Here is a 22,772-nt window from a genome sequence, read left to right as displayed (position 1 = left end):
TCCCGTAACGACCGCACGAGCGATACATGGCGAAAAAGGTGGCGCAGGGATCGAGGCGGCTCCGCTCTATCTCGTCCGATTACTGCGGCCTCACCCGTCCCGCGCGCTTCCCAAAATTCAGATCCCACTAAATCCGCGGACAGCAAATAACTTGTCAGACCAAAGATCTCCTCCGCACCGTCACTCGGAGCCTTACAAGTAAAGAAACTCACTCGACGAAGAATTAAGAATGGATCAAGGCGACTGAAAAGGAAGTTGCTGCCATCGCTCGGGTCCATTGATCTAGAGCAAGATATGCTCACGGCATGAAAAACGAGTCGGAGAGGTCCTCAGCTCCTTCCCCACTCAAACCTCGATCCATTCGGGGGCTAATGATGAAGCTATGTACCTAGGGTAGGGTCATGGACCTGTCCTAACTGCCCTACCCAAGGACATCTCTAGAAGAAATCACCTTTCAATCGACTTGGAGGTGTTCCACTCGACAGACTCGAAGACACTCGACCAAGAAGCAATTACTCGACCAAGATCCAACCACTCGACGGCCAGGAGACCTAAAGTCACTCCGCACGCTAATGGTCGGTCATTAAGTAGCTTTTATGGTCATCATAGCACTTTATTACTAGCGTTATCAGTAACGCCCTGCCTTAATGTACATTGAACCCTTCGTAACGTGGGTTGGCCGGGGTCCTGGCGCACTCTATATAAGCCACCCCCTCCTCCGAGACAAGGATTCGCACCTCTGTAACTCATACACACATAATCCAGTCGACCGCCTCCGGGCTCTGAGACGTAGGGCTTTTACTTCCTCCGAGAAGGGACTGAACTCGTAAACCCTGCGTCCTTACAACCTCTCCATAGCTAAGACCTCGCCTCTCCATACTTACCCCCTACATTACTGTCAGACTTAGAAACACGACAAGCAGCGCCACCTCGTCGCTCCGGCGACCGCGCCACCGAGCACCACCGCGGCGGACCCGAGCCGGCGCCGCCCCATCCACGCCCGGCGCCGACCTCGCCGCTCCGGCCGCCCACCGCCTCCTCCTCGTCGCCGGCATGCGCCACCACCGCCAAGTCCCCGCTCCGGCCATCTACAGTGTACCCCGGCGAGAGATCCGGCCGCCTCGACTTCCGTGCCCGATCCGATCTGGATCTGGAACCCTAATCCTCGGTTGACTTTTCCCCCATTTCAGCAATATTTTTGCATTATTCATCGCATCATAACTTTGCATCCGTAGCTCCGTTTTGCGCATGTAGCATATCGAAATGTTCGTCTCAGAGAGTAGATCATTTCATCCCATTGCATCATTTTTATTTGAGCTCATCTTGATGCCCGAAATGCTGTTGGAAGAGAGCTATTTGAGATTATTGTTAGATCTGCTGCACCAAATAGCTATTTGTCATTTTTGCCATGATTAATGTGTGCGTGATATGCCCCTGATCTCTACATGTGTTTTGTTATATGCCATGTCATCTTTACAGAGGTGCTTACCATGAATTTTTGTGATATGTGTGGTGACTAGCACAAGCTTGCAAAGTAGTGCATTCATTAATGCTGATTTCAGGGACTTAGAATTTCTCCAAGTCCTTGATCTGTTTTTATCAATATGCCATATGTTCATGTTGTTTCCTAGTGATCCGTGCCTCTTTTGAGGATGATCAGTAAGGATGATTTGTTAATATTGTGGTGCTCTATCCATCCATGTCTTTGTTTGCATTTATCGACTACCCTAGCTTGAGTCAATCGAGCTCTACTTTTGCTACTTCGTGAATCCTGGCAGATTGTTTACTTGTTAGCGATTTTCCCGAGGATGTTGTTGTTGATCCGTGCATGCTATGTTGTTGTTCTTGCCATGTCTAGTTTATATAATATGTATTCTTGATGGGTGTATGCTTAGTTTGTCATGCCATGCTCTGTAGTGAGTGCATCGAGCTCATGAACATGCCTACTCGTTAACAGATTTGCATGCTCCAGTTTTTCACTAAGTCTGTAATCTGATTATGTTTTTGCCATGTTCACATGCTTGCAATTGTATTTTCTGATCCCTTTTGGCTCAAGGTCACTAAGGGACTTTTGTTAAGTGCTTTGAGTAGCTCCATGTCATGCCTTGCTTTGCCATGTTAATTTCCTGTAGCATGTACTTTTCATGCTCTAAAGGGTGCTTCCTGATGATAAATTCCAGACTTGTGTTAATTTCACTAAGTCTGAAACCTGTTTACCATTTGCACTTTTGCCATGCTTGTTTTAACCTGTTAATGGATGAATTGGCCGTAGCTCACTGTTCATCTTTTTTCAAGCATCATGAGTGGATCCCTTCCATGTATTTTGTTGCCATGTTTGAGTGCTGTAGCATATTTATCTTAATGCATTTAGATGACTACTTGCTGTTTATTGCAGACCGTTGCCATATTTGTTTTGCTTGTCATTTTCAAACCGTGCATCCGATTCCGGTGTTCTTTATATCGATTTCAACCAAAATCACCTCACCTTTCCAGTGGCACTCTTGGATTTCCAAGTTGAGGCCAGGTTAAATCATTCCTTGTCAAATCTTGCATATGCATCACATATCGCATCCCGCATAGCATACCATGTTTGCATCATGTTGTTTGAGCTTTGCACGTGGTTGATTGTGTTCCTTTTGATTGTTTGTCTTGTTTGAGTAGAGCAGGGAGACGAGTTCTCTAATGAGGAGCCCGTTGAGTTTGCTTACGAGGATCAAGTCAACTCTGACAACTTTGCAGGCAAGATGATCATACCCTCGAAATCACTTCTATCTTTGCTTGCTAGATGCTCGCTCTTTTGCTATGCCTATGCTACGTTGCCTACCACTTGCTTATCATGCCTCCCAAATTGCCATGTAAAACCTCTAACCCATCATGTCCTAGCAAACCGTTGATTGACTATGTTACCGCTTCGCTCAGCCCCTCTTATAGCGTTGCTAGTTGCAGGTGAAGATTGGAGATCCGTTCCTTGTTGGAACATTGTTTATTGTTGGGATATCATTATATTATCTTGTTATTTTTTAATGCATCTATATACTTGGTAAAGGGTGGAAGGCTTGGCCTTTTTGCCTAGTGTTTTGTTCCACTCTTGCCGCCCTAGTTTCCGTCATATCGGTGTTATGTTCCTGGATTTTGCGTTCCTTACGCGGTTGGGTGATAATGGGAACCCCTTGACAGTTCGCCTTGAATAAAACTCCTCCAGCAATGCCTAACCTTGGTTTTACCATTTGCCACCTAGCCCCTTTTTCCCTTGGGTTTCCGAAGCCCGAGGGATTTGTTGGCACATTCGGGCGGTGTTGCTGGACTTGTTTTATCTTTGTAAAAGTTGTCTTGTAGAATCGGGATGCCGAGTCTAATCGGAATGTCTCGGGAGAAGGTTTATCCTTCATTGACCGTGAGAGCTTGTGATGGGCTAAGTTGGGACTCCCCTGTAGGGATTTGAACTTTCGAAAGCCGTGCTTGCGGTTATGGGCAGATGGGAATTTGTTTATGTCCGATTGTAGATAACATGAACCTTAACTTAATTAAAATGAATCAACTGCGTGTGTAACCGTGATGGTCTCTTCTCGACGGAGTCCGGGAAGTGAACACGGTGTTGGAGTAATGTTTGCCGTAGGTTGTTCTATAATTCTTCGTTCGCGCTTCGCCTTCTCTTCTCGCTCTCTTTTGCAAACAGGTTAGCCTCCATATATGCTAGTCGCTTGCTGCAGCTCCACATATTACCTTGCCTTACCTATAAGCTTAAATAGTCTTGATCGCGAGGGTGCGAGATTGCTGAGTCCCCGTGGCTCACAGATTACTTCCAAACCAAATGCAGGAACCGATGACTCCGTTCCAGATGATGCGCTTGAGCTCAAGTGGGAGTTCGACGAAGACTCACGCCGTTACTATGTGTCTTTCCCTGTTGATCAGTAGTGGTGCCCAGTTGGGGCGATCGGGACCGTGTCGCATGTTGGGGTTGAACTTTTATTTTGGTACCGTAGTCGGACCATGAGTGTATTGGATGATTGTAATGCTATTTATGTACTTTGTGTGACGTGGCGAGTGTAAGCCAACTATGTACCTTTCCCCTTATTATCTATTTACATGGGTTGTTGTGAAGATTACCTTACTTGCGACATTGCTTTCAATGCGGTTATGCCTCTAAGTCGTGCTTCGACACGTAGGAGATATAGCCGCATCGAGGGCGTTACAAGTTGGTAATCAGAGCCTTCCCCGACCTTAGGAGCCCCCACTGCTTGATCGAATTAGCTGACGAGTTTGAGTCTAGAAAAATGTTTTGAGTCATTTAGGAATTATATATCGGAGAGTTTAGGAATTTTCTTTTTACTCCTCAGTCCCTTCATCGCTCTGGTAAGGCATCCTGACATAGAGTTTTGTCTGTTCTCTTCTCAAATTTCACAAAAAAAAATTAGGATCACGTGGGTATCTTGGAATCGTTCTGATCGATTTGTGACGAGAACATTGTTCTTGGTGCCTCCTGTCATTTAGGGGTTGTGGCAGTGTCCCGGGGAGTTGAGCTCCAAGGTGTTGTCGTCACAATTTTATCGTTGCAGTTCTGGAATACCTGAGTTTAGTTCACCGACATCGAAAATCTCTTTTATGCAGTTGTTGGTGAGATAATCTCGATGCCACCCAGTACTGGGGCGGGAGTTCGGGAGTATTGCCATAACTTGTATAACGGATGCTTTTCGAAGGTTGAGGTAGACAATTTCCGAAGTTTTCTCGGTTATGTGTTGAAGGATGGATACAGCTGGATGTAGGATTTGCTAGATTTGGGTGAGATATTATGCTTCCCATGTATCCCCAACACCTGATTGCATAACCGGAAAGGTTCGGGAGTTTCATAGGTGGGAATTCTTGTAGCTCTAGTTCTTCTTCCATGGATATTTGGTTTGAGATTGGGTGATCCTTATCGAGTATTCGTTCTTGTTCCGTACCTTGTTGATTTTATTTCTTCTACCTAAATTCTAAGTGGCTTCTCAATTTATGGATATGTGACCATTTCAATTGGAATGCATTCGTTCATTTTGTTCGGATGTGAAGACTATATGTTGCAATTTCAACCCGTTTGGTTCAGCTCCATTTTTTGTCTATCAATGTGCTAATGGATGTCAACCTGTTCAGGATGGCTCCTCCAACGCGCACGACTCCGAATCCTGATCCGCCACCACCACCTCCACCTCCGGAGACATGGCAAGCTGTGATGGCCGCTACCAATGCAAACACGCAGTTGATCATGCAAATTCTTCAAGAGCGCAACCAAGCGAACCAAGGCAACCAAGGCAACAATCAGTATCACTTTGCTACACTCAACCAGTTCCTTGCTAACCAGCCAAAGACCTTCAGCAATTGTGTTGAGGCAACTGACGCTGATGATTGGCTCGTGGACTTATGCAAGCATTTCGAGTGCAGTAACGCCAGGCCTGAGGACTTTGTCAAGTTCGCTTCCTTCCAACTCAAAGACCAAGCTGTAGAATGGTTTCAGCAGTACAAAGATTCCAGAGGAGGCCATGAGATTACCTGGGATGAATTCTGTCAAGACTTCAAAGCTCATCATATTCCTCAGAGCATGGTTGAAAGCAAGCGTGAGGAATTCCGCAACCTGAAGCAAGGCTTTATGTCTGTCTATGACTACAACAAGATGTTTCAGAAGCTCGCCCGCTTTGCTAAGCAGGACGTCCCTGACGAGAAGAGCATGATATACCAGTTCAGGGGTGGTCTCAGAGAAGAAATCCAGCTAGCTCTTGTTCTCTTTGAGCCCATGAGGTACGATGAGTTTTACAACATGGCATTGAAGCAAGAGGCTGCTGAACTGAAGTGCGATGCTTCCAAGAAGCGAGTCAGAGATGCTACTCCTTCTTCCTCAACTCAAGTGGCTAAGCAGCAGAAGTATTGGCTTCCTCCTCCTCCGTTCCGCCAGCCTTATCAGCAGAAGAGCAAAGGTGGCAGTGGATCTTCCCACCCACCCAACCCTGGCTTTCAGAACAAGACTTCGTCTCAAGCTCCAAGATCGAGTGCTCCGTATCACCGTCCGCTTTCAGAGGTCACGTGCAACAAGTGCCAACAGAAGGGTCACTATGCCAACAAATGCTTCAATCAGAGGCGTCTCCCTCCTCCTCCTCCTGTGAAATCGGCAAGTACAGCTGTGGTCAAGCATAACCCCAAGTACACCAAGGTCAACATGGTGAATGCAGCTCAGGCAGAGGACTCGTCAGATGTCATCATGGGTAACCTTCCTGTTAACGATATTCCTGCAAGAGTTCTTTTTGACACTGGTGCATCACATTGTTTTATTTCCAAACCTTTTGCATCAAAGTATGAGTGCGATTATCAGTATCTGCAAAGTTCTTTGCAAATCGTGTCACCGGGCAAGCAAATGACAGCTAATTTCTGTGTCCCGGATATTTCTATCACGTTGAGCGACTACAAATTTCTAGCTTCTCCTATTGTTCTGGGCGACTCGGATATTGATCTTATTCTCGGAATGGATTGGCTTTCTAAGCATAAGGCGCATCTTGATTGTGCTGCCAGGCAGATTCAATTGACTCATTCGTCTGAGGATGTAATTGTCTTTGCCGCTCGTGATGATACCATCCGTCTGTTTTCTCTCAATGAGAAGGGTGAACTGGATGCCATCTCTCAAATTCCAGTCGTTTGCGAATATCAAGACGTCTTTCCAGAAGAGCTTCCGGTAATGCCTCCGCACTGACCAGTTGAATTCGTCATCGATCTTGAGCCTGGCACGGAACCTGTTTGCAAACGTCCTTACAAGCTCAGAGCTGAAGAGTTGAAGGAGCTGAAGAAGCAACTCGATATTCAAGAGCGAATGGGTCTCATCCGACCTAGTTCTTCTCCGTGGGGTTGTGGAGTTCTTTTTGTGAAGAAGAAGGATGGAACGGACCGACTTTGTGTTGACTACCGTCCATTGAACAAGAAGACTATCAAGAACAAGTACCCACTTCCCAACATCAATGAGCTGTTCGAACAACTCAAAGGTGCCCAAGTATTCTCCAAGCTTGATCTCCGTATGGGTTATCACCAGATTCGAATCCGTGAGCAAGATACTCCCAAGACGGCTTTCAGAACAAGCTATGGTTCATATGAATACACTGTCATGTCTTTTGGCCTCGTCAACGCTCCTCCGACTTTCTCTCGCATGATGAACTTCATCTCCAATGCCTACACAAATGACTTTGTTTTGGTCTATCTCGACGACATTCTGGTCTTTTCGAAGAACAAGGAAGATCATGCCAAGCACTTGCGTTTGGTGCTCGATAAGCTCAGGGAACATCAGTTCTACGCCAAGTTCTCAAAGTGCGAGTTTTGGCTCGATGAGGTTCTATATCTCGGGCATATCATCTCTGCCAAGGGCATAGCGGTGAATCCTGAGAAGGTGTCTACAATTGTGAATTGGGAACCACCTCAGAACGTGAAGCAACTTCGCAGCTTCCTTGGTCTCGCAAGCTACTGTCGAAGGTTCGTTGAGAACTTTTCAAAGATCGCGAAGCCTCTTTCAAACCTTCTCCAGAAGCACGTCAAGTACGTTTGGTCTCCGGAATGTGACATCGCTTTCAACACTTTGAAAGAGAAATTGGTCACTGCTCCAGTTCTGACTCCTCCTGATGAATCCAAACCGTTCGAGGTCTTCCGTGATGCCTCTCTTCAAGGTCTTGGTGCGGTTGATGCAAGAGAAGAAAGTTGTGGCTTATACCTCTCGCCAGTTGAAGCCCAACGAGAAGAACTACCCCACTCATGACCTCGAGTTGGCGGCAGTTGTGCATACTCTTTTGACTTGGAGACATCTCTTATTGGGAAGAAAAGTGGACATTTTCACTGACCACAAGAGTCTCAAGTACATCTTCACTCAGCCTAATCTCAACCTCAGGCAGACTCGTTGGGTCGAAATGATTCAAGAGTATAATCCGAGTATCGAGTATACTCCAGGCAAGGCCAATGTGATTGCTGGCGCATTGAGCAGGAAGGCTTACTACAACAGTCTGATTATCAAGCCTTACCAACCCGAGCTTTGTGAAGCTTTCCGCAAACTCAATCTGCAAGTTGTTCCTCAAGGTTTCCTCGCCAACCTTCAAGTCTCTCCCACTTTGGAAGAGCAGATTCGTGAGGCTCAACTGCTTGATTCTATGGTGAAGAAGGCGAAGATTGGGATTGCCAAGAGTCAACCCAAGTACAAGTGCTATCTCCTTGATGACAAGGATACTCTCTTCTTTGAGGATCGTATTGTTGTGCCAAAGGTGACCTTCATAAAGTTATCATGCATGAGGCGCACAATTCTCTCCTCTCCATCCACCCTGGGAGTACGAAGATGTATCAGGACCTCAAGCAGGCTTATTGGTGGACTCGAATGAAGCATGAGATTGCTAAATTCGTGAATGAATGTGATGTCTGCAGAAGAGTGAAGGCAGAACACCAAAGACCAGCTGGTCTCCTCCAACCTCTTGCCATTCCAGAATGGAAGTTTGACCACATTGAGATGGACTTCATGACTGGGTTTCCAAAGTCCAAGCGTGGCAATGATGCTATATTCGTTGTCATCGACAAACTCACTAAAGTGGCTCACTTTCTGCCTATCAAAGAGTCTATCACTGCAGCTCAATTGGCGGAGCTGTATACCTCTCGGATTGTCTCTCTGCACGACATTCCATAGGTGATCTCTTCAGACCGTGGCAGCATCTTTACCTCCAAGTTTTGGGATTCTTTTCAGAAGGCCATGGGCACCAACATCCGCTTCAGCACAGCTTTCCACCCTCAAACTAGCGGTCAAGTCGAGTGTGTCAATCAGATTCTTGAAGATATGCTCAGGGCTTGTGTGATCTCCTTCGGCATGAAGTGGGAAGATTGTCTTCCATACGCCGAATTCTCCTACAACAACAGTTTTCAAGCCAGTTCGGGCAAGGCCCCATTCGAAATTCTGTATGGCAGGAAGTGTCGTACTCCTCTTAACTGGTCAGAGACCGGTGAACGTCAACTTCTTGGAAATGACTTGATCACAGAGGCAGAGGAGATGTGCAAAGTCATTCGAGATAACCTCAAAGCAGCGCAATCGCGCCAGGAGAGCTACTATGAAGTAAGCATCGTGATTTGGCTTTCGAGATCGGAGACCATGTTTACCTCCGCGTCTCTCCAATGAAAGGTACTCGTCGCTTCGGTATCAAAGGGAAGCTTGCCCCTAGATACGTGGGTCCTTTCAAGATCGTCAGCAAGAGAGGCGATCTCGCCTATCAACTCGAGCTTCCTTCAAACTTTGCAAATGTGCACGACGTGTTCCATGTCTCTCAGCTCCGCAAGTGCTTCAAGACTCCTGACCGCACCGTCAACTTAGAAGACATTGATCTCCAAGAAGACCTTTCTTATTGTGAGCACCCAGTTGCTATTCTTGAAGAGACTGAATGCAAGACTCGCAATAAGTCAATCAAATTCCTCAAAGTCAAGTAGTCACACCATTCCGACCGTGAAGCCACCTGGGAACGCGAGGATCACCTCCGTTCTAAGGACCCGGCGTTCTTCCAGTCCTAGATCTCGGGACGAGATCCTTTCGTAGTGGTGGAGTGTTGTAACACCCCGGATGTGATTTACCTTATATGTACTCCAACTCTTGCCGTTTCCGGCGCTAAGTTATTTGTATTTCCTCGGTTTCGGGTTTTTTTGTCTCCGTGTGTTGTGTCGTTGTCATGCATCTCATATCATGTCATCATGTGCATTGCATTCGCATACGTGTTCATCTCATGCATCCGAGCATTTTCCCCATTGTCCGTTTTGCATTCCGGCGCTCCTATCTCCTCCGGTGGTCCTTTCTACCTTCTTTTCATGTGTAGGGGTTAAACATTTCCGGATTGGACCGAGACTTGCCATGCGGCCTTGGTTTACTACCGGTAGACTGCCTGTCAAGTTTCGTACCATTTGGACTTCGTTTGATACTCCAACGGTTAACCGGGGGACCGAGAAGGCCTCGTGTGTGTTGCAGCCCAACACCCTTCCATTTTGGCCCAAAACCCACCAAAACTCTCTCCATCATCTAGAGCGTTCGATCACGATCGTGTGGCCGAAAACCGCACCTCTTTTGGACTCTCCTAGCTCCCTCTATGCCTATATATAGCCCCTCCTCCGAAATCCCGGGTCTCTTCCCCCCTAAAAACCCTAAAAATCCCCTCTCCACGCGCCGGACGTGTCCGTACGCGCCGGACACCCCGCGCCGCCGCGCCACACCAGTGGCGTCCCGCCACATGGCGCCTGCCGCCTGCCGCCGCCGAGGCCCGCCGAGGCCGATCCGAGCCCCCGCGGCCCGTCTCCTCGTCGTCGCCGCCCGCGGGAGGAGTCGCCCAAGCGCCGCCTGCCTCTCCTCTCACCGGCCGCCGCCTCCTTTCACCGGTGAGCAGCGCCACCTCATTGCTCCGGCGACCGTGCCACCGAGCACCACCGTGGCCGACCCGAGCCGGCGCCGCCCCGTCCGCGCCCGGCGCCGACCTCGCCGCTCCGGCCGCCCACCGCCTCCTCCTCGTCGCCGGCGTGCGCCACCACCGCCAAGTCCCCGCTCCGGCCGTCTACAGTGTACCCCGGTGAGAGATCCGGCCGCCTCGACTTCCGTGCCTGATCCGATCTGGATCTGGAACCCTAATCCTCGGTTGACTTTTCCCCCGTTTCAACAAAATTTTTGCATTATTCATCGCATCATAACTTTGCATCCGTAGCTTCGTTTTGCTCGTGTAGCATATCAAAATATTCACTTCAGAGAGTACATCATTTCATCCCATTGCATCATTTTCATTTGAGCTCATCTTGATGCCCGAAATACTGTTGGAAGAGAGCTATTTGAGATTATTGTCAGATCTGCTGCACCAAATAGCTATTTGTCATTTTTGCCATGATTAATGTATGCATGATATGCCCCTGAGCTCTACATGTGTTTTGTTATATGCCATGTCATCTTTATAGAGGTGCTTACCATGTATTTTTGTGATATGTGTGGTGACTAGCACAAGCTTGCAAAGTAGTGCATTCGTTAATTCTGATTTCAGGGACTTAGAATTTCTCAGTCCTTGATCTATTTTTATCAATATGCCATATGTTCATGTTGTTTCCTAGTGATCCGTGCCTCTTTTGAGGATAATCAGTAAGGATGATTTGTTAATATTGTGGTGCTCTATCCATCCATGTCTTTGTTTGAATTTATGGACTACCCTAGCTTGAGTCAATCGAGCTCTACTTTTTCTATTTCGTGAATCCTGGCAGATTGTTTACTTGTTAGCGATTTTGCCGAGGACGTTGTTGTTGGTCCGTGCATGCTATGTTGTTGTTCTTGCCATGTCTAGTTTATATAATATGTATTCTTGATGGGTGTATGCTTAGTTTGTCGTGCCATGCTCTGTAGTGAGTGCATCGAGCTCGTGAACATGCCTACTCGTTAACAGATTTGCATGCTCCAGTTTTTCACTAAGTCTGTAATCTAATTATGTTTTTGCCATGTTCACATGCTTGCAATTGTATTTTCTGATCCCTTTTGGCTCAAGGTCACTAAGGGAGTTTTGTTAAGTGCTTTGAGTAGCTTCATGTCATGCCTTGCTTTGCCATGTTAAGTTCCTGTAGCATATAGTTTTCATGCTCCAAAGTGTGCTACCTGATCTGAAATTCCAGACTTGTGTTAATTTCACTAAGTCTGAAACCTGTTTACCATTTGCACTTTTGCCATGCTTGTTTGAACCTGTTAATGGATGAATTGGCCGTAGCTCAGTGTTCATCTTTTGTCAAGCATCATGAGTGGATCCCTGCCATGTATTTTGTTGCCATGTTTGAGTGATGTAGCATATTTATCTTGATGCATTTAGATGGCTACTTGCTGTTTATTGCAGACCGTTGCCATATTTGTTTTGCTTGCCATTTTCAAACCGTGCATCCGATTCCGGTGTTCTTTACATCGATTTCAACCAAAATCACCTCACCTTTCCAGTGGCACTCTTGGATTTCCAAGATGAGGCCAGGTTAAATCATTCCTTGTCAAATCTTACATATGCATCACATATCACATCCCGCATAGCATACCATGTTTGCATCATGTTATTTGAGCTTTGCACATGGTTGATTGTGTTCCTTTTGCTTGTTTGTATTGTTTCGGTAGAGCCGGGAGACGAGTTCGCTAACGAGGAGCCCGTTGAGTTTGCTTACGAGGATCAAGTCAACTCTGACAACTTTGCAGGCAAGATGATCATACCCTCAAAATCACTTCTATCTTTGCTTGCTAGATGCTCACTCTTTTGCTATGCCTATGCTACGTTGCCTACCACTTGCTTATCATGCCTCCCAAAATTTCCATGTCAAACCTCTAACCCACCATGTCCTAGCAAACCGTTGATTGGCTATGTTACCGCTTCGCTTAGCCCCTCTTATAGCGTTGCTAGTTGCAGGTGAAGATTGGAGATCGTTCCTTGTTGGAACATTGTTTATTGTTGGGATATCATTATATTATCTTGTTATTTTTTAATGCATCTATATACTTGGTAAAGGGTGGAAGGCTCGGCCTTTTTGCCTAGTGTTTTGTTCCACTCTTGCCGCCCTAGTTTCCGTCATATCGGTGTTATGTTCCCGGATTTTGCGTTCCTTACGCGGTTGGGTGATAATGGGAACCCCTTGATAGTTCGCCTTGAATAAAACTCCTCCAGCAATGCCCAACCTTGGTTTTACCATTTGCCACCTAGCCTCTTTTTCCCTTGGGTTTCCGGAGCCCGAGGGTCATCTTTATTTAACCCCCCCCCCGGGCCAGTGCTCCTCTGAGTGTTGGTCCAAACTAGAGTCCTGTGCAGCACCCCCTCGGGGAAACTCGAGGTTTGGTTTTAGTTGTATGGAGAGCTCATCTGAGTGTGCCCTGAGAACGAGATATGTGCAGCTCCTATCGGGATTGGTTGGCACATTTGGGTGGTGTTGCTGGACTTGTTTTATCTTTGTCGAAGTTGTCTTGTAGAACCGGGATGCCGAGTCTGATCGGAATGTCTCGGGAGAAGGTTTATCCTTCGTTGACCGTGAGAGCTTGTGATGGTCTAAGTTGGGACTCCCCTGCAGGGATTTGAACTTTCGAAAGCCATGCCCGCGGTTATGGGCAGATGCGAATTTGTTAATGTACGATTGTAGATAACATGAACCTTAACTTAATTAAAATGAATCAACTGCGTGTGTAACCGTGATGGTCTCTTCTCGGCGGAGTCCGGGAAGTGAACACGGTGTTGGAGTAATGTTTGCCGTAGGTTGTTCTATAATTCTTCGTTTGCGCTTCGCCTTCTCTTCTCGCTCTCTTTTGCAAACAGGTTAGCCACCATATATGCTAGTCCTTGCTGCAGCTCTACATATTACCTTGCCTTACCTATAAGCTTAAATAGTCTTGATCGCGAGGGTGCGAGATTGCTGAGTCCCTGTGGCTCACAGATTACTTCCAAACCAGATGCAGGAACCGATGACTCCGTTCCAAATGATGCGCTTGAGCTCAAGTAGGAGTTCGACGAAGACTCATGCCGTTACTATGTGTCTTTCCCTGTTGATCAGTAGTGGTGCCCAGTTGGGGCGATCAGGGCCGTGTCGCATGTTGGGGTTGATCTTTTATTTTGGTACCGTAGTCGGACCATGAGTGTATTGGATGATTGTAATGCTATTTATGTACTTTGTGTGACGTGGCGTGTAAGCCAACTATGTACCTTTCCCCTTATTATCTATTTACATGGGTTGTTGTGAAGATTACCTTACTTGCGACATTGCTTTCAATGCGGTTATGCCTCTAAGTCGTGCTTCGACACGTAGGAGATATAGCCGCATCGAGGGCGTTACAATAGCAAAGTCATAGCAACATCAATCTCAGAACATAATGGATACTAGGGATCAAACCCTAACAAAACTAACTCGATTACATGATAAATCTCATCCAACCCATCATTGTCCAGCAAGCCTACGATGGAATTACTCACGCACGGAGGTGGGCATCATGAAATTGGTGATGGAGGAAGGTTGATGATGACAATGGCGACGGATTCCCCTCTCCGGAGCCTCGAACGGACTCCAGATCAGCCCTCTCGAGAGAGATTAGGGCTTGGCGGTGGCTCCGTATCGTAAAACGTGATGAATCCTTCTCCTTTATTTTTTTCTCCCCGAACATGAATATATAGAGTTGGAGTTGAGGTCGGTGGAGCCTCAGGGGGCCCACGAGATAGGGGGCGCGCCCCCACCCTCGTGGACAGGGTGTGGGCCCCCTAGTGTTGATTCTTTCTCCAGTACTTTTTATAAATTCCAAAAATATTCTTAGTGAAGTTTCAGGTCATTCCGAGAATTTCTATTTCTGCACAAAAATAACACCATGGCAATTCTGCTAAAAACAGCGTCAGTCCGGGTTAGTTCCATTCAAATCATGCAAGTTAGAGTCCAAAACAAGGTCAAAAGTGTTTGTAAAAGTAGATACGATGGAGACGTATCAGCCATCACCACGACCTCTGCCCCGCATCCATCTAAAAGGCTTGCCCCTTGCACGTGCAGTGAAACCACCTTGGTTGTTGCCTTGCCCGCTCGGAAAGGATCTACTCCGTGCCATCAACCAGTCGCCATACTCTATCTCTTTTCTGTCCCATGGAATCCATCTCCACACTCTTCCATGTTATGTGGCCTAGGATGCCACAGACATAAGTAGCCAAGTTTTTCATATTTTACCAACAGAAAAATTATCTCCTTGCCATTGACATTCAGCCGTGTAAATCGGGTCAGAGGATTTGATACTTCAATCTTGGCCCTGACTCGGACATCGTTTCCTTCATAACCCCTAGCTAGGTTCAACTCTACACTCTTGACCTAGCCAATTCTCTGTGCTAGCTGGTCTCCTATGCGTTGGGACCGGTAGAGATATGGGATATCATGAATTTGTGTCCATACAATTATAAATTCTAGAGTAACTGAACCCGGTCTGCCATTTCCATCATACTCCTCAATCATTACCACCAAACCACGAAAAATCCACAGTCCGTGTTGCATGATCTTGTTCCAATCTCCCAGACAGAAGCACTGGATCATGAAGAGATCATCGCTATCCTCCCTAATTTCTGGTTTGTGCGTCAGGTTCCAAGCATAACCCATTGTGTCCTTGAAAGAATCTGGATTGAAGAACTTGTTGTTGGAAATATGCCCTAGAGGCAATAATAAAAGCATTATTATTATATTTCTTTGTTCATGATAATTGTCTTTATTCATGCTATAATTGTATTATCCGGAAATCGTAATACATGTGTGAATAATAGACACCAACATGTCCCTAGTAAGCCTCTAGTTGACTAGCTCATTGATCAACAGATAGTCATGGTTTCCTGACTATGGACATTGGATGTCATTGATAACGGGATCACATCATTAGGAGAATGATGTGATGGACAAGACCCAATCCTAAACATAGCTTAAAGATCGTATAGTTCGTTTGCTAGAGTTTTCCAATGTCAAGTATCCTTTCCTTAGACCATGAGATCGTGTAACTCCCGGATACCGTAGGAGTGCTTTGGGTATACCAAACGTCACAACGTAACTGGGTGACTATAAAGGTATACTACGGGTATCTCCGAAAGTGTCTGTTGGGTTGACATGGATCAAGACTGGGATTTGTCACTCCGTATGACGGAGAGGTATCACTGGGCCCACTCGGTAATGCATCATCATAATGAGCTCAAAGTGACCAAGTGTCTGGTCACGAGATCATGCATTACAGTACGAGTAAAGTGACTTGCCGGTAACGAGATTGAACGAGGTATTGGGATACCGACGATCGAATCTCGGGCAAGTAACATACCGATGGACAAAGGGAATTGCATACGGGGTTGCTTGAATCCTCGACATCGTGGTTCATCCGATGAGATCATCGTGGAGTATGTGGGAGCCAACATGGGTATCCAGATCCCGCTGTTGGTTATTGACCGGAGAGTCGTCTCGGTCATGTCTACATATCTCCCGAACCCGTAGGGTCTACACACTTAAGGTTCGGTGACGCTAGGGTTGTAGGGATATGTATATGCAGTAACCTGAATGTTGTTCGGAGTCCCGGATGAGACCCAGGACGTCACGAGGAGTTCCGGAATGGTCCGGAGGTAAAGATTTATATATGGGAAGTCCTGTTTCGGCCATCGGGACAAGTTTCGGGGTCATCGGTATTGTGCCGGGACCACCGGAAGGGTCCCGGGGGTCCACCGGGTGGGGCCACCTGTCCCGGGGGGCCACATGGGCTGTAGGGGGTGCGCCTTGGCCTACATGGGCCAAGGGCACCAGCCCCAAGAGGCCCATGCGCCTAGGGTTTCAAGGGGGAAGAGTCCTAGGAGGGGAAGGCACCTCCTAGGTGCCTTGGGGGGGAGGGAAACCTCCCTTGGCCGCCGCCCCCCCTAGGAGATTGGATCTCCTAGGGCCGGCGCCCCCCCTAGGCCCTCCTATATATAGTGGGGGAAGGAGGGCTTTTCATCGATGCCTTTGGTTGCCTCCTTCTCCCTCTCCAACACCCCCTCCTCCTCCATAGCGCTTGGCGAAGCCCTGACGGAGTACTGCAGCTCCATCACCACCACGCCGTCGTGCTGCTGCCGGAGCCATCTTCCTCAACCTCTCCTTCCCCCTTGCTGGATCAAGAAGGAGGAGACGTTACGCTGACCGTACGTGTGTTGAACACGGAGGTGCCGTCCGTTCGGTGCTAGGATCTCCGGTGATTTGGATCACGTCGTGTTCGACTACCTCATCCCCGTTCTTTGAATGCTTCCGCTCGCGATCTACAAAGGTATGTAGATGCATCCGATCACTCGTTGCTAGATGAACTCATAGATGGATCTTGGTGAAACCATAGGAAAATTTTTGTTTTCTGCAACGTTCCCCAACACTTGTGTGTATTCACCTTTGCTACGGTCAACCATCTCGCCACTTCAGAGAGGTCAATGATCTCCTCCTCGCCGACAAACACGTCATGTAGCAGCGTCCTTCAACTTCATCCTCTTCGTATCTTCTTCCGGATTGATTCTAGCCATGCCCTTGCCTTTTCCTTCACCTCTCCTTCAGATCCCATGAAGGACCCCGCCATCGTGAGAGGATTAGGCAGGCAAAGTGCTATCAAGAAGGGGGTTGGTTGTCGGCTCAAAGATAGAGTAATCTCGACGCCGATGGGAGTCAGAAAAGTACATTAAACCCTATTCTCCTAGGGTAGCATACACGCAATACACACATAACATAATACTATAGCGAATTAACGATGCATTTTTTTGAGACAATCTCGCGAAGCTTTTTATTAACTCATCATAACTTTTACAAGAATGAAAGTAAGATCAACGTGTTGGCCTAACCAAACATGACGACTAGCCCTTAAAGAGAGAGCATACTTCGCTAAATTGTGAGCCTCGACATTGAGCTCGTAAACTCATGACTGGAAATGCAACTATTAAAAAAAACCCGGACTGCTCATTGATTAATCTGATAATAGCACAATAGATTGTTGCGCTTCCTTGGTTGATATCATTAATAACAACCTTGCAATCTAATGCCACATGGATCCGCCTCTCGTATAGATCATCCACCAGGTCTAGAACCTTCGTAACTGCTAGTGCTTCAAGCGTTGTTGGATCAAAAATAATTGCAAATGCACCAGATAAGACCCAAGATGATCTCCGCGACAACTCCAATTGAACCACTCCTCGTAAATGTCGCATCAACATAGATCTTACACAAATTTTCAGAGGGTGAAGCCAATGATTTGGTCTTACTCTCCGCAAAGAAAAAAATGATTTGTTCTAACTGGAGTGACAATGACGGTTGTATTGGAGGGCTTGTCTACAATCTAAACATCTTATATAAATGTGTTGATGAAACCATTGGTGGATATCGGGATTTCAAAAATATCTTCAATTATAACCTTCCTCCTTGCTCCATACCGTCCTAAAGGAATATAACCTTCCTCCTAAACTAATACATTTTTTTTTGAGACAACCTCCTAAACTATACATGCCGTACTTGAGTGGATCCAATATACGCATGTACTTACTACATACACAATAGCCAGATTGAACAATCGGCCCAACCCAGCCCGGCACAAACTTCACTTCTCTCTCTCTCTCTCTCTCTCCCTCCAGCTGTCGTCTCCACACACCCAACCCCAACAGCCCGAGTACCCAACCGCGCCTCCTCTTCTGTTCCTCCGCCGCCGCCGTGCGAATCCTGAGGGTTCGTGGCATGGCTGACACCCTCGACATGTCGCTCGACGACATCATCACCAAGAACAAGCACCATCACCGCCGTGGCCGCCACAACCCAGCGTCCGCCGCCTCGGGAGGATCCGCGCACCCACGCCGCCGCTTCCGCAGCCGCGCCGCCACCCGCGCCGTCGCCGCGCCCTACCACCAACTCAGCCTCCCGCAACAGGTCCATTCCTCCTCCTCCCCCCCTTCTTCCTCGTGATTAAGTAGCCTCCAGCAACAGCTCACTCAAATCTTCTTTCCTCTCTCATGGTCGTGGGGAGCACAGGTGCCGCCGGCTTTCGGATATGTTGCCCAGCCGATGGCCATGGTGACGGCGCCGTCTGCCTTGGACCCGCCCACCAAGCTCTACATCTCCAACCTCGACTACAACGTCTCCAACGAGGATATCAAGGTCGCTAACGCTCCTATCCTAATTGCAGTCTTCTCTGCTATAGTTAATAATCCCTAAAAACTGCACTTTTCCTTGATTTGCTGTCCCTAACAAACTCCCCATACATTCAACTCAAGAGATTTCAACGAGTTCGTAGGCAATTCCGTCATCCGCAGTTCCTTTTTTGTAATGGCTTGCATTCTTCACTGACACAATCATGCACTGGTTCTAGCTTATGTATAGAAATTTGCTTTCTTTCACCGTCCTTTACTGTAGCTGTTAGCTGAGAGTTATTTATCTTTAGGCCTTCAGAGCAATCGCTAACTTCTCTCTGTTTATCGTCTCCTTCTCCTAAAGTTTCTCTACAATGTCCTGTTTACTTTGCTCAGGAACTGTTTTCTGAGATGGGTGAAATCCAGCGCTACTCCATTAACTATGACAAGAGTGGAAGATCAAAGGTTTGCACATGCACTTTCTTCACCTTGTATTTTGTTTGAATGGTCATGAACTCATGATTCATCTCCATTACTGGATCTCCATTTTTCCAGGGAACTGCAGAGGTCGTATTTTCGGCAAGATCATCTGCCGTAGCTGCTCTTAAGAAGTATAACAACGTGCATCTTGATGGCAAACCTATGAAAATTGAAGTCATTGGGACAAACATTGAGGCACCTGCACCCATACCTGCTATTTTCGCTTTGGCTCCATCTCCTGGAAACTTCAGTTTTCCTTCCAAAAGGTTTGTAGCATCTACCCCAGGTGCTATGCAGAAACTATTTATATTGTACAGTAGGACCTCAACATCATAGAAATAAGAGAATGCAAAATTTGCCAACATAGATGGGAGCTGAATTGACTCCCTTTTGAAGCAGCCATAGGTAGTTATCATTATGTTAAAACTTCATTGCCGTCTAAATCAAGAATTTCAACTGTGTATTACTCTGAATATTTTGAGCAAGTGACAAATCAGTAATAAATTTTGCAGTGGACCTGGAATGGGTGTTAGCGGTCGAGGATGGTCTCGTGGTGGAGGTGGCTTCAGTGGTCGCAGCGGAGGTGGGTTCGGTGGTCGTGGCCGAGGGCGTACGGACCGTGAGCGAGGGAAGGGAGGGGGTCGCATCCTGGAACTTTCTGCTGCAGATCTCGACGCCGACTTGGACAAGTACCACTCGGCTGCAATGCAAATCAGCTAAATGGATCTGGCATTGCATTGCGTGTGTTCTTGTTTTTCTGTAGTGATATATGGTCCTGACCTATATTAATTGGATAACGATCTTTATGCTAAACTGGCATGGTAGAAGGTAGCATTGGGTGATGAAAATGGAGGGGAACATGTGAGGTGCCATTCCTTCATTTGCAATATAGCAGGAGGGAGGGAATTGGTCTATTTGAGATGAAAATTTCTGAAGCTTAATCACATTCAGGTTCTGTTTGGCTGGTTTATGTCTTGTTGCTTCTTGTTGTTAGCTGATTTGTGGCATGTTGCTTCGACAGTTGATTGATTTGTTATTGAATTATTAGGGGAGGCTGCGGCCTTTGGTGATCTCCACCAGAGAAGTGGGGAGGCTGTGGAGAAATTAGAGTTGCAGTAATAAAAATCAACTCATTCCACGTACGCACATGTAGAGAGTAGTAGCCCTAAATATATGGAGTAGTATGTATAACTGGAGTGTACAATAATTGATAATTAATGTTCATGGATCACTGTCATCATGAATCAATCAAAAAGAAAAGAAAAGAAGTTCCTATGGATGATGGTTGCTGCGCACGAGGCGTCAGTCGTCCCTCTCGGGCGCGGGCGGACCGGACCTGTGATCGAGCCATGCGATGATGTCGAAGAAGACCTTGTCGATGTTCTCCGGCAGCTCGCCGGAGGTGAGGGCGTGCCACATGCCCGGGTAGAGCTTGAGCGTCTTGTCCGTGCTGGGCGCCTCCCGGCAGAGGAGCTGGCTGACGGAGGGGTCCGTGACCCTGTCGCCTCCCCCGTGCACGACCAGGAAGGGCAGCGTCACCTGCGTGAGCACCTCGCTCTCGACGCGGAGGCTGGCCCGGAGGAGCTCGTGCGCCGTCTTGAGCCGCGGCCGCCCCTTGTAGCAGTAGGGGTTGCGGCGGATCTCGTCGCGCTTGGCCTGCGTCCGGTAGGCGGCGCCGATGACGTTCCTGGTGGGCACCACCTTCCACGTCGGGATGAACCTGGTGACGGCCTCCAGCACCTTGATCACCGCCGGGTGCGGCTTCATCTCCTCCGTGATCTTGCACATGGGCGCCACCAGCACGGCCCCCGCCCAGTAGGACGGCCGCGCCCGGTGGAGCAGCAGCGCCACCGCGCCGCCCATGGACTCGCCCAGCAGGAACCGAGGCAGCTGAGGAGATTGGTTGGCGGCGACGGCGGCGGTGAAGTAGGCGTCGCAGTCGCCGAGGAGGACGTCGAAGGAGGGGACGTAGCCCCTGAGGCCGTCCGACTTGCCGTGGCCCTCGTAGTCCATGCCGTAGACGGCGTAGCCGGCCTGCGCCAGCCGCACCCCGGTGCCGCGCATCGTCACGCTGCACTCCACCGCGTAACCTGCATATGTCGATCGATCAATGATGTTGTAATGGTGCTAGCTAGCTAGATTAATCAGCTCCATCGATGAAGGTAGCGATCGATTAGCGTACGTACCGTGGCACATGAAGACGAGGGCCTTGATTGGTCTGGCGTTGGCGGGGAGCCACCGGCAGGTGAAGAGCTTCATCCCACGCGCGTTCTTGATGTATTCTTCTTCGTAGTCGTAGCCGTCATCAACGTTGTTGCCGCCGCTGCTGCTGAGCTTGGTCATCATCGATCTCTTCGACTCGTCGTGCAGAAAGAAGACAAACTTAATTATGAAGATCGAATTTGTCCGAAAGCAAGAGAGGAGATGCATGGGATGGGAGTACGTACGTATATATAGGTGATGCGCGGTTGCATGTTTAAACTGGTACGTAGTTACAGATCGATCGTACAAGGTGTGGACTGCGCGCGTTTCTTTCGTCATTTGTACGTGCGGACCAAGCAAATGCAACAGATTTAATCACCGACGTCGCAAATCGCAACCGATATTCACATACATACGTACGCGCGCAGAACTTATATTTATGGATCGATCATGGAGTTGATTATTACATAGACGGATTTATTCCCAACATTATATCGGTTCACTCCTCTCGACATATCCACTTCGAAGAACCATAAGGAAACTACTTCCACTTGTGTTTTCCACCAAAGAGGCCATGCTTCCCTCCAAAGAGACGCATGTGCTTGCCATGCTTGAACTTGCCGCCATACCCATAGCCGTAGCGTCCATGCTTCTTGAACTTGCCGCCGTAGTGATGATGGTAACCCGCAGGACGGTGGTAGTATCCGCCGTGGCCGTGATGGCCATGGCTCAAGTGATGCGCGCCATAGGCCGCCGCCGCCGCCGCACCGCCGGCAACAAGCAAAGATCCTCCGTGACCTGCACGATCGATATCCATTCATGATAGATCCATGGATCGAGTAGCCTAGCAAGGTATACGTTAGGTAGGTGGTGATCGATGGATAGATACGAACCGTGATAGCCACCTTGATGGTGGGGATAGCTGGAGGGTGGACACCCGTATGCTCCTGCTGATGGATAGCCATGCCCATATCCCTGTGGCTGTGGAGGGTAATAGGCAGGAGGGCATCCATGCCCGGCTTGTGGAGGGGGGTATGCAGGGTACGCGATGGGCGGAGACGAGTAGGCGCTTGGGTAGTAGCCCCCAAGGCCTCTGCTGTTGGTGTCGTTGCCGCACTGCTTGTTTCCACCTCCCATGGGGATAGCTCGACTGGTCGACGGTGTAGCTAGCTAGTTCATCCTGTCCATGTGCTAATGTTAAACTTATAGCCTTGGTGAGGTAGCACACCCAGCAAGCATCTCCTGAAATTCCTTCTCGATCGGAATCGCTAGCTAGCCACCTTTTGCTTTCAATGGACGGAGCAAGTTAACTGCGTACGTGCAGCTCCTCCTTTGGTGGGATTCCATTTGATATCCTTCTTTAATGCCAGAGATATTGCAAGAGTGTGTGTCGAACATATTCCATCTCGTTTTACATATGCTTCCCGTGTCTCATCTCGACAAATAGAAAACGTGCATCCACTTTCTCTATGGCCTCAC

At 47.9% G+C, this 22,772-nt stretch overlaps 2 protein-coding genes across 2 annotated transcripts; one reads left to right on the top strand and one right to left on the bottom strand.

The window, feature by feature from the left end:
* The first annotated feature begins 18,070 nt into the window (after positions 1–18,070).
* On the top strand, positions 18,071–20,061 carry LOC125551645 (THO complex subunit 4A-like). The gene is made up of 5 exons (XM_048714915.1): positions 18,071–18,411; positions 18,514–18,639; positions 19,008–19,076; positions 19,167–19,357; positions 19,604–20,061. The coding sequence occupies exons 1-5, from the start codon at positions 18,223–18,225 to the stop codon at positions 19,809–19,811; spliced, it is 783 nt and encodes a 260-aa protein (XP_048570872.1). The 5' UTR covers positions 18,071–18,222; the 3' UTR covers positions 19,812–20,061.
* Positions 20,062–20,251: 190 nt separating this feature from the next.
* Positions 20,252–22,495, bottom strand: LOC125551643 (caffeoylshikimate esterase-like). Its single transcript, XM_048714914.1, has 3 exons — positions 22,187–22,495; positions 21,278–22,091; positions 20,252–21,181 (listed from the first exon to the last, which is right to left on the bottom strand). The coding sequence occupies exons 2-3, from the start codon at positions 21,630–21,632 to the stop codon at positions 20,394–20,396; spliced, it is 1,143 nt and encodes a 380-aa protein (XP_048570871.1). The 5' UTR covers positions 21,633–22,091; positions 22,187–22,495; the 3' UTR covers positions 20,252–20,393.
* Positions 22,496–22,772: the final 277 nt, after the last annotated feature.

Source organism: Triticum urartu, chromosome 4, assembly GCF_003073215.2.
Source record: "Triticum urartu cultivar G1812 chromosome 4, Tu2.1, whole genome shotgun sequence".
In the NCBI taxonomy this organism is placed as follows: Eukaryota; Viridiplantae; Streptophyta; class Magnoliopsida; order Poales; family Poaceae; genus Triticum; species Triticum urartu.
This window is presented reverse-complemented; position numbering and strand designations above follow the sequence as displayed.

Coding starts and splice junctions, on each gene's coding strand:
- LOC125551643 (XM_048714914.1), bottom strand. CDS start 21,632: ATGACGAAAGAAACGCGCGCAGTCCACACCTTGTACGATCGATCTGTA. Junction 21,182..21,277: donor CCTCGTCTTCATGTGCCACG/GTACGTACGCTA, acceptor CGACATATGCAG/GTTACGCGGTGGAGTGCAGC.
- LOC125551645 (XM_048714915.1), top strand. CDS start 18,223: ATGGCTGACACCCTCGACATGTCGCTCGACGACATCATCACCAAGAAC. Junction 18,640..19,007: donor TCTCCAACGAGGATATCAAG/GTCGCTAACGCT, acceptor TACTTTGCTCAG/GAACTGTTTTCTGAGATGGG. Junction 19,358..19,603: donor TTCAGTTTTCCTTCCAAAAG/GTTTGTAGCATC, acceptor TAAATTTTGCAG/TGGACCTGGAATGGGTGTTA.